The 13,726-nt window shown below is 42.0% G+C and overlaps 2 protein-coding genes and 1 long non-coding RNA gene across 3 annotated transcripts in view; all 3 read left to right on the top strand.

The window, feature by feature from the left end:
• xpnpep3 (X-prolyl aminopeptidase 3, mitochondrial) overlaps window positions 1-3,096 on the top strand; it is an 18,196-nt gene extending 15,100 nt beyond the window's left edge. Inside the window, exons 10-12 of the mRNA XM_020587841.1 lie at window positions 1,082-1,265; window positions 1,661-1,781; window positions 1,978-3,096. Coding sequence (XP_020443497.1) covers window positions 1,082-1,265; window positions 1,661-1,781; window positions 1,978-2,138 — 466 coding nt within the window. The 3' untranslated portion in view covers window positions 2,139-3,096. The remainder of the gene's footprint in view (window positions 1-1,081; window positions 1,266-1,660; window positions 1,782-1,977) is intronic.
• Window positions 3,097-4,185: 1,089 nt separating this feature from the next.
• The window catches only part of ep300b (EP300 lysine acetyltransferase b), a 43,791-nt gene continuing 34,250 nt past the window's right edge, over window positions 4,186-13,726 (top strand). Inside the window, 3 exon segments of the mRNA XM_020587820.1 lie at window positions 4,186-6,228; window positions 8,628-9,232; window positions 10,868-11,047. Coding sequence (XP_020443476.1) covers window positions 6,135-6,228; window positions 8,628-9,232; window positions 10,868-11,047 — 879 coding nt within the window. The 5' untranslated portion in view covers window positions 4,186-6,134.
• LOC109952655 (uncharacterized) lies at window positions 12,848-13,608 on the top strand. The gene is made up of 3 exons (XR_002273797.1): window positions 12,848-12,887; window positions 13,244-13,314; window positions 13,473-13,608. It is a non-coding gene; the product is annotated as an uncharacterized LOC109952655 (long non-coding RNA).

The raw sequence follows: 13,726 nt of genomic DNA, 5'->3' as shown, positions 1-13,726 counted from the left end.
TAGGAACCTTAAGTGCAGCAGAATTTTTTTTTGTAACCTTGGCCAGATCTGTGCCTTGCCACAATTGTGTCTCTGAGCTCTTCAGGCAGTTCCTTTGACCTCATGATTCTCATTTGCTCTGACATGCAGTGTGAGCTGTAGGGTCTTATATAGACAGGTGTGTGGCTTTCCTAATCACGTCCAATCAGTATAATCAAACACCGCTGGACTCAAATGAAGGTGTAGAACCATCTCAGGGATGATCAGCAGAAATGGACAGCACCTAAGTTAAATATATGAGTGTCACAGCAAAGGGTCTGAATACTTATGACCATGTGATATTTCAGTTTTTCTTTTTTAATAAATCTGCTAAAATGTCCAAAATTCTGTGTTTTTCTGTCAATATGGGGTGCTGTGTGTACATTAATGAGGAAAAAATGAACTTAAATGATTTTAGCATATGGCTGCAATATAACAAAGAGTGAAAAATTTAAGGGGGTCTGAATACTTTCCGTACCCACTGTATGTATAATCCCTCCAGCGTACCAGCATTCTACAGTATGTCTACCTGCTCTACCCTGAATTCCCTCTGAATGTCTGAACTTCTGTTCTCTAAGGTTGAGTCCAGCCACTGTACTGAGGAAACTCACTTCAGCCAACTGTATTTGTGATCTCATTCTTTCAGTCACTACCCAAAGCTCATGACCACAGATGAGGGTTGGAACACAGATTGACTGGTAAATTGAAAGCTTTGCCTTCCGGCTCTGCTCCCTCTTCACCACAGTGGCCTGGTACAACGCCTGCATTACTGCTGACACTGCACCAATCCACCTGTCAGTCTCATGCTTCATTTTACCTTTGTTTGTGAACAAGTCCCTGAGATACATGAACTTCTTATCTTGGGGCAGCAACTCACTCCCAGCAGAGAACCATTGCCTTGGACTTGGAGGTGCTGATTCTCATCCCAGTGCAGGAGGAGCCTTATAGTGAATAAAAATATAGCATGACTGTGTGTTTAGCTGTCCAGTAGAACTCATTCTGTTAATAACAATAGATACCAACACACCTTTACTGTTTGTTGTACCTACCCTCTTCCTGCCAGATTCAGCCCTGCCCAGGCTGAGCTGTACGAGGCCGTTCTGGAGGTCCAGCACTCCTGTCTGTCTCTGTGTTTCCCGGGCGTAAGTCTAGATCACATCTACACTACCATGCTGGCTCTGCTGGGACGACAGCTCGGGAGGCTGGGCATCATGAAGGATGGCACCAGTGATGCTGATTTACTAAAGGTAATAATCAGAGAAGAGTGGAGCAAAGTGAGGCGTAAATAGCATTTCTGATTCCACAGAGAGAGATTCCAATTTCATCAGTGCTGAAAACGTCATTTTTCTGGTGTTCCTTTATTAATGACAGATTAAAAGGTAAATCTACATTCATATATATATATAAAGGCAGCCTGTGGTTTTAACATCACATTTGGAATTAATTTGATTAATCAGAACTGCATGTTTGAATTTGTACTCTTTATTGTGTTGCGTTCATGGATACAGCTGTTTTCTGTTAAGACGGGTAGATAACTTATCATTTTATAAACATTTAGCAACAAGCTCAAACTGCTCTAGGACCACTGGCTGACAAAAGTAAACTTTTATACAGCTTATTCAGGCCTGATATTTGTTCACAGGCTGCACGGCAGTACTGCCCCCACCACGTTGGTCATTATCTGGGCATGGACGTCCACGACACCCCTGAGCTGTCTCGCTCACAGCCTCTACAGCCAGGAATGGCCATCACCATAGAACCAGGTATGGACTAATTTGGCTTTAATAGCCTCTTGATTTTCTCTTGAGATATGCAGAATTGGCTTTGTTAATTACATATTTGTGTGAAATCAGGTAAAAAAAATCCAAAACACTCATGTACAGTGGAATCTATGCCACATTAATTTTTTTATGGCTCTTGTTTGTCCTGCTTTATAAATGTTCCACTTTCTTGTCACAGGGTTGTACATCTCCGAGGACCATGACCAGGCCCCAGAGCGTGGCCTGGGCATCAGGATTGAGGATGATGTGGTGATTCAAGACAAGGGAGATCCTCTGATTCTGTCCTCAGATGCACCTAAGACCATTGCTGATGTAGAGCAGGCCTGTGCCCAAAGATAGGGCATGGAGAGAGACAAGCACTGATGGCAAGCAGTGTACTGCTTTTTAACTGCACTGAAAACATCATCAGACTCAGATTCCAGGCCTGTGAAAGGTGGGAGCACACTGGGAGACTCTGGTTTTATTCTCAGCAAGGCCACAGACATTTAGAAACCTGATGTGGAAGCTCATAGAATTTGGGATGCTTTTATTGACTCCTAAATGTTTAAAGAAACAAGTTTGGGTGGTTTCATGTGTGTAGTCTTCATTTAACACACTGTAGCTGGTGGGTTCCCTCTGGAACAGTTGCATGTAACTACATGTCAGCGCTACAGTGCTTAATAGCAACACGACATAGAGACCAACTCTATTTATGTACAATATGTTTATCTAGCATTGTGATGGTGCTATTGTCAGGTGAAATCCAATGCTGAACAACAATCCTCTTGGGCCACGTATTTTCAGTGTTTAAGTCCATGTAAGCACCGTCATACCACACCAGGTAATAAAATGTTTCTCACTCACTTTTAAAGTTATACACTCATGATTCTTCATCATTCTCTCCCAGTTCATGCTACAGTACAGAGGCCTGTTGAATGCTTTGTGCTCTAGGATGGTGAGGAAGGACCAGAACAGGCCATAATAACAGACCACCACATTTAAACACGCAAGTGATGAATAAAGAGGACTCTGCCTGAAACAGCTGCTTCTGATAAACCTAGAATGATGATATCGATTACACCAATGCACTAAAATGTGAAATGAATTTGTGTGTGTTGCTGTGTATCTGTGTAGGAATATTGTCTTTTTCAGCAGAGACATGATATTGGTGTTTATCGTGTTAAAAAGATTTTATTCCTGCTTCTTCCATAACTAATAAACTCTGTTGCTTTAAATCTGGTTACTAATGATGGATGACCTGATGTGAAAAAGATAATAACAGGGCTGTGTTGAGTCAGACTACAAAGACTCTGAAGCGCAAAGGGAAAATGTTTGGTAGACACTGTGCCTTAAATTTTACTGGAAGAGTCGATAGTCACCTTGGTTTCTTGTGTTACTTTTCTGACTGGGACACTGTATTAACAATACAGTTTTAAGAGCACATTTAATTAATGTGTTTTTTTTTGTCACTATCACATCTTTAAGCTAAAACTGTAGAGCCACTAGTAATTGGTCCAATTAGTCTAATTTAATGTCACTTATCTCAGTATAAAGAAATATTGAGTAGGTGGTCTACAGTGGCTTGGGCAGCTGTGGAAAGCAGTTAGATTTAATCAAGCACTGTACTTAAGTGCAATTTTGAGGTATCTGTACTTTGAGTACTTTCATTTTCTGCTACTTCATAACTTTGATTTCACTACATTTCAGAAGCAAATTGTGTACTTTTACTGCACTGCCTGTATTTGATAACATTAGTTCCTTTTCAGAATCTGAATCAAACAAGATAACAGTATAATCAGACTTTACTGATAACTGATGGGAATTTGACAAGCTACCCAGCAGTATGTAAAGTACTTCTCATTTTAACTAAACAAGGTAGTTAACATTAGCTCCACCTTTACCAGCTGCAACATTAAAGTGAGGAACACTAATGCATTGCTAATTATAATCCAAAAATATACATTCATGTTAAATGTGCCATTCTGCATAATGAGTATTTTTGATTTTGGCATTTTGTACTTTTACTAAAGTAATATTTGGAATGCAGGACTTTTTTACTTTAACAGAATGTTTTGTGGTAGTATAAGCTATTGCTATTTTTACTAGAATCTTAGTAGCCTTTCTCCACCACTTTCTACCCTGTTTTTCTTATATTTTAGTTTATTTTATATAGTTTCATTGTCTAATAATTTCTTATTTTATCCTATGGACACCACAGTCACTGTGTCTGTAATAAAGGCTAAAGTTTGCGTGTCAAAATAAAAGTGGAGTGCCACTTTTAAAGATTGACATCGGCGACTGCCTACAGAGCTCGGAACCGGTTTCCGGACAATCCCGAACACCTACGAAGACAAACTCCCCTCTTCTTCCTTTCCTCCCTCCCTCCTCCCCTTCACGCCTAATGTTGCTGTACCTCCAACCCTCCCCCCGTATCAGAGAAGTAGAAACAACAAGCCGCCATTTTGTTTGTGCGGACAGACCGTCAGAAACAGGAGATAACCGAGAGAAGGAGCGACTCCGGTAATCGACGGCAGCCGCTCCGGGAACCCCCGGGGGACGAAAAAGTGGCGAAATCCTGCGCCGTGTTATCAAGAGAGCGAAAGCCCCACCAAAACGATAAGACGCCAGTGGAGGGGAAAGCGAGTCCGTGATATATATGTGTGCATGAGAAGGAAACACTCCGAAAAATCCAAGGAAGGGGGTGTTTTACAAAAAGGAGAGGCGGAAGAGGGCTGTAAATTATCATAACGAGGAAAAACCTGAGGAAAAGGGGGAAATCAACATGAAAAATCATTATGTGTCCGTCGAGGAGGAAGGAAAGAGTCCGCATAGACAATTATATAAATAAATTGCTGCCGGGCAGAAGGGAGAGGTGGAAAGAAAGACGGGTTTAAAGAGAAGGGGAAAATTGCCAAGATCAACACGAAGGGGGGCATTCTCCATCACAAAGAGTCAATGAGAGGATTTTGTCAGCCCAAAATATTTTAGGGGGGGTGTCAACATTATTTTGCCGAGCTGAAGCTTTGCGCTTCCGAAATAGCCATAATTTCTTAACGACCACCGTCAATTTTTATCAGGTTTTTCTGGCTGTCGCCGTAGCTGTGCTCCTGTTTTTGGTTGAAATCTTTCTTTTTCTCTTCGCTTGCATGGCCAAGACGTCCAATAAGCGGTGAATGACAGGTATATTTTTGGAAAATGTATCAGTCTTTGCATTATCTGAGATTTCAAGTGTTTAAAGCAAGTGAAAACCTACAGGAGGAACCTCTTCTAAAGATAAGTAACCCCACAGATCAGCCTCTGCAAAATAAAACTAATTGGATCGATCTGACTGTCCCCTGATTGGCAATTAGCGCCGTGATTGAAGAACAACACTGTCAAAAAAAGTCTTAAACAGGAGCAGTGATTTTTCTGACAAGGCTTTACATTTTCAACCTTTGCAAACCCTGCTGACTGCAAAAGGCATAATCGCGCAAAAGGGTTGCAACAGCCAAATGTGCAATACTGACCCAGTGCCTTGCATGGTCAAACACTACGTGCACAGTTTAGTCAGCATGCACATGCAAAAGATAATTCGTGCATGAAAATATACATCACCAGTAGATAATGTTATCTGAGTAAGTGCAAGTGTGGGATTCCAGTGTTTTCATCTTTTGCAGAACTGTTAATTTATTCAGTTACTGTTAAGCCATTGCAAGTTATTTCCCCCCCTCAGTGTTACTCTTACTCTATAACGGTATTGCACAAGTGCTGGCTGGTGGTCTCCACACGCCGGGTGGTTGCCTTTTTGAAACGTGAAAGGAATCGGTGGGATGTCTGGTCGGGAGAGAGACACTGTAAATACAGCCAAAGATCTCGTAACTGTTGCATGAGAAATCAGCCTCCAGGAGTTTACACGGCAATACCCCTGGCTTGTGTTTTTGGATCACATTTAGCCCGTCGTTTTCCTCACCGAGACTCTCCACCGGAACATTTCAGACCTGAGATACAGGATTTCTCCGCCGACTATGGCGGACAGGACTGAGTGCAGCACGGAGGACGGGTCTTGGGACAATTTTTGTGTCGCAGAAGAGGCCACATGAGGTTGTCAGAGGGCCGCACGTTTGCCTGTTCAGCGACTCCACCTTCCCACCTCCTGTTCAGATCAGCGAAGGAACAAAATCTCCAAGAGGGGAGGGGGACTGGTATCTGCAGAGAGGAATAAACCGAGAGAGAGGACCGTGAGGGAAAGTGTTCACCATTGCTGTTCTCCCCTACCGTCTCCCCGAGCGGTGGGGGACCGATCAGAAGCATTTCTTAAAGGGAAATACGTTTGGCCCTCCGTGGATCTTCAACTATTTTTTTTAATTCGTCAAAAATATGGCCGATAATGTCCTGGAGTCCGGCCCGCCTTCAGCCAAGAGGCCCAAGCTATCCTCTCCAGCTCTCTCGGTGTCTGCCAGTGATGGAAATGGTAAATATATTGCATGCATTACTTGGCTGGAGACAAACCACAAACTGCCTTTGACTGTGTATTAATTACTGGTCAGTCCTGGAAGTCCGTGCAGAGTTGCACTGCAACTTAGTTGTTCTGCCACTGAGTTGCCCCACAATTGATACATTTGAACATGAATATTTTGTTTTTAAAAACGACTAGTATGGTTTGGCAAAGAGAAACCATAACGTCGTGCTAGTGGTCGGAGTAGCTTTCCAGTAGTGATGTTTTGATGTGTTAGCCTCAAGTGGCTAACTAGCTACTAACTATAAGATCCACCTCCAAACAATGAAAGAGTCGAGTCACCCCAGTTTGCTTCAAGTTGTCTAGTTGCCTTAAAAGTTAATCAATTGGAACTATGAGAACACGCACATATTAAACAACATGCTTCATAAATACTACATAAATAAGAAGGAAAAGTACCGTCAGTAAATAGCTTTAGGAGAAAGTAACGGTAACCGAGCTAGCTAGCTAACTAGCTTGGCTGATAGAACCGGCTCAGCTGAGCTTGGCTAGCAAAGAAAATAAGTGATGATCAGCTAAACCTGACTGGTTACCAGAGTAGCTTTATTCACTGGGTACCAGCTCTCTCTGTAGTTACAGAAAAAAAAATGCGTTTGGAGTCATTAACTTCGTGCACTTAATGTGATGTTGGCTGAGAAGACACTGGTTTGGTGAACTATTGTATACCAGCTAGCTATTGTTCGACACTTCATTAAAGTTGCGCTACGCGTTTCCGTCCAGCCAAAGAAAACAACGTGTCCGTTTTAACTGTAACCACGTTTAAATGAACCCGCAAAACCATTTCTGTAATGTCTGCTTTCTTGTCTTTTGTTTAAAAGGCTTTTATTTTTTGAGTTACACTACCGACGAAGCCCATTCTTGTTCACTCTCCATTGTCTGACTGCGCGGTGTCACTGCGCTGCACTTCTTGCAGATAACTTTTCAGAAATAATGCGACACTTCTCCCAAGCAGACCACTTAAACAATAGCCTCTCAGCTCGATTGTGAATTAAAATGTTTACGCAGCTGAATTCATTTACACGTATTGAGCAAGAAGCTTTAAATTCTTGGCATCCGCTAATTGAATTCCTCTCCAAGTAGACACATAAATGATTTAGTTGATGCTGTTTTTTTTTCACTGTGAATAATACAAGTATTACTTCTAGCATATCAGTTATTTCTTACAGTGTACAATGTTTATGGAATTGTGGAATCTGTGAATCTTGTAAAGATTGGTTTCCACTCCACCAGTTCTCAGACTGTGGCAAAGTATTGTGAATTTCAAGCTTGAGGCATGTTTAAATTTCTGAATATCTGGGCTTCTAATGCAGAGAAAACAGACTGAAGAGAAATGTCATTACTAGTCCCATGCATTAACTCAAATACTGGCACAGCATGGGGCCGTCTGAAGAGAGCAACTTGTTTTGCAACTGTTAAAAGTGGAGACGTTACTGCCTTTTGTGTATGGTGTTGGATTAAAGGACAACTCAAGGAAAATGATAGTGCTTCACTATGCTCTAAAATGACCTTCCCTTTTAATTTGCCTCTTGTTGCAGTGGATATGACTTCTGCTCCTTTCCTCTGTGTCATGCTCTTGCACTGTACAGCTGATGTACACACTTGCCTAGGTGCTGTAGTGTTTACCCCTCTGTGGCTTCTCACCCTCATCCTACTGCGCTCACCTTTCATGTTTGACACCCTATCAACCCTCAGACTGATGGTTAGGAGAGAGGTCCAGGCTGTCGGAGGCAGCTACTGATGCACTGACTGTCCACATTATTTGTTGATATTCTTCAGACTAATGTTAGAGCTCTACCGTGCTTAAAAATGAAAGATATTCAATTAATATTGAAAGCTTGTGACTGTGGTGCAAATCATAAGTGTTAGTTTTTCCTGACCTGCCAGCTTTGTGAACCACATCTTCATTTTTTTGGTTGGTAAGGTTTTTCTTCCTCTCCTCCCCCGGGCCGTCACTCTGATGAACACTTGTCCCTCAACAGTATGACTGGACAATAACCCTCAGTGCAATACCTGTAACTATACGTTGTACAGATTATACAGATCCGTATAGGTCTCTATTTTTAAGTACTCTATTTTTATTCCTAATTATCTAATTTCACAATGAGCGTTCCTTTGTCTGTCTGCATTGTTTACTGCCTGTTTATACTGCTTATTTTGCATTGTTTGCACTGTTTGTTGCTTGTAAATACTGCTCATTTTGTTATATTACACAGCCTTGTGTTGGTTTAGTGTTTACTTGCCCCTTGCATGGGGACATGTACATACACATTGAGAGCTGATGTACCAGAGTCTAATTCCTTGTGTGTCTGACACACCTGGCTAATCAAGCTGATTCTGATTCTGTGTGTGTCTAGACTTTGGTTCCCTCTTTGACTTGGAACATGACCTCCCAGATGAGCTCATCAGTTCCTCGGACCTGGGACTGACCAATGGAGGGGATCCTAGCCAACTGCACACCAGTCTTGGAGCGGTTGGAGGAGGGGCTGATGTTGGAGGAGGCCAGGATGCAGCTGCAAAACACAAACAGCTGTCTGAACTCTTGCGTGCTGGAGCATCTACACAGCAGGGTGGCCCTGCATCTAACAGCACAGCACCTGGGGCTGCCATGGGGATGATGGGGGGTGTCGGTGTCTCCCCCAGTGGACCTCAAGGCCTGCCCCCCCAGGGCCAGCAGCAGCAACCTGGATTAATGCAGCAGGTTGGAATAGTTGGAGGGGTGGCCGCACTCAATCGGGCAGCTGCCATGATGGGTGCCCAGAAGGGCAACACTGGACAGCAGCAGCAAGGGCTAATGGGGGGGCAGGTGATGAATGGCTCACCAAGAATGGGTTACCCTGGCAGTGCAGGCATGGGTAACAATGGTAACCTGTTGGCGGAAACCCTACAGCAGCAAGGTCAGCAAATGGGACCTGGGGGTCCAGCAGGGATGAGGCCACAGCCGCCTGGATCACTGAACAAGGTAAGCACTCTCAAAGCAGCAGAACCAGGCGCTATGTGCATCTCACTAGCAACTATTATATAGCTAGTTATCAGTTGTTGTGAACAGCAGTTTTAAACTGAGGCTAACATATTACAGTTGACGGCCCGATGAAGGAATATTCAAATATAAAATCTTCTCAACTTTGAATACCGTTCCACAGTAACATTTCTGTGGCATTGTTAATGTTGTGAAAATGCAAGTGCAAAATTGTATTAACATTCACACACACAGTGGAATTGAAACTTTTTTGGCATTATGTTAGCTCCACCATAAGCATTTGGGAACGGTGTGGACAACTAATTATTCCTAATGATATTTGAAGATGTTCTTGGGGGTTTGCCTTTTACAGACACTGCCTCATTTATATGTAAAACACTGATGTTTGAAATTGCTTCTAAAGATCTGTATAAATGTGTCTGACTGGTCTGGATGGAATTTGTGCATTTCCTCCAACGGAAGACTGGTGTTAATTTCACTTGTAAAAGACTCTTCAGAATTTTCAGGTTCATAGCACAAAAGGCAGATGCAGCTGTTCAGAGCTGAGTGAAGCAGTAGGCTGTAGTAGTTGCTTTTGAGAGGCTGCTGAGTTCTCCAGAGCAGGTGCAGGTGTGACTGTGGTTACAGTATACGTTGGACTCAGACACATCGCTGTTTGTATTGAGGTATTGATGGTTAACCTCCTTGCGAGGTGATATTCCGCATGACTGTTGTGATTTAGTTCTGAAGGTGTTTAAAGGGGTATTGCTAACAAGTGTAGGAAATGGTTTTTAATTGAGGTGTATTTCTGCAGCTGCATGAGACGGTAGCACAACTCTCTGTGGGTATGTGCCGGCAAACCCAGGCTGTTTTGTAATGTCCTGTAATTAACATACTGTCAATTCTAAGTATTATCACTGTTTGTTTATTTTTATTCTTTTCTTTGTTTATGCTGATCATCCTCTTGCACAGAGCAAATCATGCAGTTTTACCTCCTTATTTCACTTAAAGCTCAGATGCAGGGATGAATAGTTTTCTTAAACTCACATAGCAACAGTTAACAAACCACGTCACACTGTTGCTAGTACTGGAGCATCCTTATTGGATCTTCAGCTATGGGTTGGATGTGCTGCTGCTGAAGTAAAGAATAGTTTAGGCAGATACCGAAGAAGCTAAAATGCTGTGGCCATAGTTGGTGGTGACATTTTTTTGCAAAGCCTAAATGGTGGCATCTGAATTGTCTGTTAATTAGTTGTGGAGAGCAAAGTAAGATCAGGAGGAAGTAACATCACAGTGAAAACGCATTATGAAGGAATATTTACTAGTACTGGATCGTAACTTCATGTCTTGGCACCGTGTGCTCAGTGTCAGAGCAGTCTTAATACAGTCAGACGTGGCTGGATACTGTGTAGTTTTTAAACTCCTGTTAGATGATACTGTAGAACCATGTTCTTCTTTTAATGGTTGAATATTGGTTGATTAAAACATACTTTCATAGAAAACTCATTTGATATTCTAAACATTTTTTTTTTAATTTCTTCCTCTCCTACCTTTGTCTACATACACCTTTCTTCCTCCTCTCTCTGATCTGTCTTCTGTTTTCCATCTTGTTTTCTTTTTGCCACCCCTGCTCTCCAGATGAATATGATGGCCAATGCGGGCCCCTATGGTGGTCCGTACGGCCAGTCTGCAGGCCAGGGGCTTCCTGGAGCAGGGCTGGGCCCACAGCTCCAGAATAAGCCAGGCCTCCCCAACAACATGACCCCCCAGTTCAACATGGACAAGAAGGCACCACCGAGTCAGGGCATGCCTGGGATGGTAGGGCTTGTTTTTCTCTTTGTACAAATGCATGAAATCTAAAGGCCTCTTACAGCTGTTTCACTAGGTATTCTATTTTTCCATTAATCTACACTCAGTAACCCATAATGACAAAAGTATGTTTATTTAAAAAGTAAAACTAAAATCTACCATTTATAAAATATTTAGAACATTGTAGAAACCCCCTTTTCTCCACACAGTGCTGGAGTTCAGGTTCTGTCTCCTCAGACCAGAGATTCTTTGTCCTCCTGCTCTGAGATCCTTTAAACGCTGATTGACAAACTGAAGGCAGCTTCATCAACCTTTCATTCAGTCCAGCCACTCAACCATAGAGGCCTGATTGTCATCCTTCAGGCAGGTTCTCCATCTCTGCAGAAGACCTCTGATGCTCTGTGAGAGGGCCTGTTGGGTTTCTTGGTCTCCTCCCTGACCAATGCCCTTCTTACCTGGTTACTCAGTTTGGCAGGTCCACGGTGCCTTTTGAAACTACAGGTGGTGACAGATTAAATGAAAATGCTGAATATTTATTCAAATGAGTGGTCTCTTTCAGGATGACAGTAGGACATGAGGGGTCACTGAATGGTTTGAGTATAAATAACAGTGATGTGAATTGTGCTGTGGCCTTCACAGTCACCAGATATCAACCCAGTTTGAACACCTCTGGGAACTGCGTATTAGACCGTGTCTCCACCACCGTCAATACTGAATACTTTTGGAAATGAAACATTTCAGATTTTCATTTGTAATAAATTTGCAAAAGTTTGTTAAAAACATGGTTTACTTTGTCATCATGGGTCATGTGGTGCAGGTTAATAGGTAACTGTGTCCACTGAGTTTAAATGACATCTTCCTGGTCTGAAAACCTTCTAAAACCACTAAATTGCTCTATATTCAGCTTGAATTTTAACTGAAGTCTCTTGAATGGTTCAAAGTAGAACTAAATGTATTTTAGTATCATACACGTCTCATGTTCCATCTTTTGACACATTCATTCGTTTTTACATCCAAAGGGAGAAAAGTATACTCTCAGAGACAAATCAAGGCAAGACCCGCTGGCAGACCTGGATCAGTTTCTAGCCCACAGCTTGTTATAAAATCCTGTTTTTCTGATTTGCCTTTGTCACTGAACACGGCTTACTGGTATGTCAACAAATGATTACTTCAGCGGAGGAGGCAGAGAAACCAGTTTCTCCATCAACAGAAGCCTGAAAAACGTAAACACAGAACAGGCATATTTATCAACATATTTTGCCACGACAGCAGGGTCTTTATGCCAGTCGATGTCCAGGTGAACATCCTCTGTCACACCTGACAGGTGATTGAAGACGGTATAACATTCTCTCCATGTGTCTCACATCAACTGCTACCCAAGATGATTTTTGGCATTTAACTTCATGTCATGGGGGTGTATTTAATGGAGATAACTAAATCTCAGGAATGCACATGATCTGGGGCCTATTTCAAGAAGGCGGTTTAACAAACTCAGAGTTCAAACCTGAACTCTGAGTTGACTTACTCAGAGTTGGAAAACTCGGAGTTTTCGGTTTCAGAACAGCTGAAAAGAGTTGGTTTAATCAACTCTGAGTTGTCTGACTCAGAGTTAGGCGCGTGCCACGCGACTATAAAAAGCCCTGAACAATGGAGTGAAGAAATTACGAGTCACCATGGCAACAGGACCAAGCCAAAATAGGTCTGCGTTTTTCCCCGACAGAAATGGATGTGCTACTACAAGCATATAGTGACTACGAGCCCATATTTCGTAAAAAAAAAACAACAACACGGCTGCAGCGGCGAAAGAGAAAGAGTTAGCTTGGGGGAAAATAGCTGCCCGAGTCAATGCGTACGTTTACATTTTAATCATACAGTATTCGGTGTAAGTAATTACTAAATAATGTTAGTAATGTGATTATTTGTCACTTGTAAAGTAAGGAATGGTTCTTAATTCGTCAATAATTTAATGAGTAACATCAGTAATTGCATAAAATGCCGATTGTTGTACGAATTAAAAGTGCAGTTTTATGTCTACCCTTTCTTAAAATTCCTATTGTGGTTGATATGGGATTTGTAAAGTAATGATTAATAAATAATCCAATACGTTTTATGGAGAGTAATTATTACATTAATCAAAATACTTTTTTAAAAATTGACCCAACACTGATGTAATAATATAAGAATTGAATTTTAATTTTCATGTAGGTGCAATCCTGCAGGCATAAAAAGAACGTGGCAGCAGCTAAAAATGAAATATAAAAACATAATTCAAACAGGTAAGGCTTGATCATATCATGGGTGTAGACTACCTGACTCTACAAACATTTGACATATTAAATAACTAAATAGCCTGCAGAGTATAGCAGTGCAGCAGCATTTTCAACATGGGTGTAATGTTGTTTTCATACAATTAAATCATTTGACAACTACTCAGCCAACAGAAAGAAGGCAGAGGCCAGAAAAACTGGTGGAGGACCTGCACCACCACCACTGACACATGCAGAGGAGATGGCCCTCAGCCTAAACACTGGAAAGCCAGTGGCTGAGGGAATTCCTGGAGGGAGTTCATCAGAACCAGTCACTCCCCAGGATGCAAGTGCATTCATTACATGTAAGAGGCCTACCTATATATTCTATTTTTTACATAGGCTACTTTTGATATATCCATTTATTACACTCTGGGTTGGG

Source organism: Monopterus albus, unplaced genomic scaffold, assembly GCF_001952655.1.
Source record: "Monopterus albus unplaced genomic scaffold, M_albus_1.0 scaffold483.1, whole genome shotgun sequence".
NCBI lineage: Eukaryota > Metazoa > Chordata > Actinopteri > Synbranchiformes > Synbranchidae > Monopterus > Monopterus albus.
This window is presented reverse-complemented; position numbering and strand designations above follow the sequence as displayed.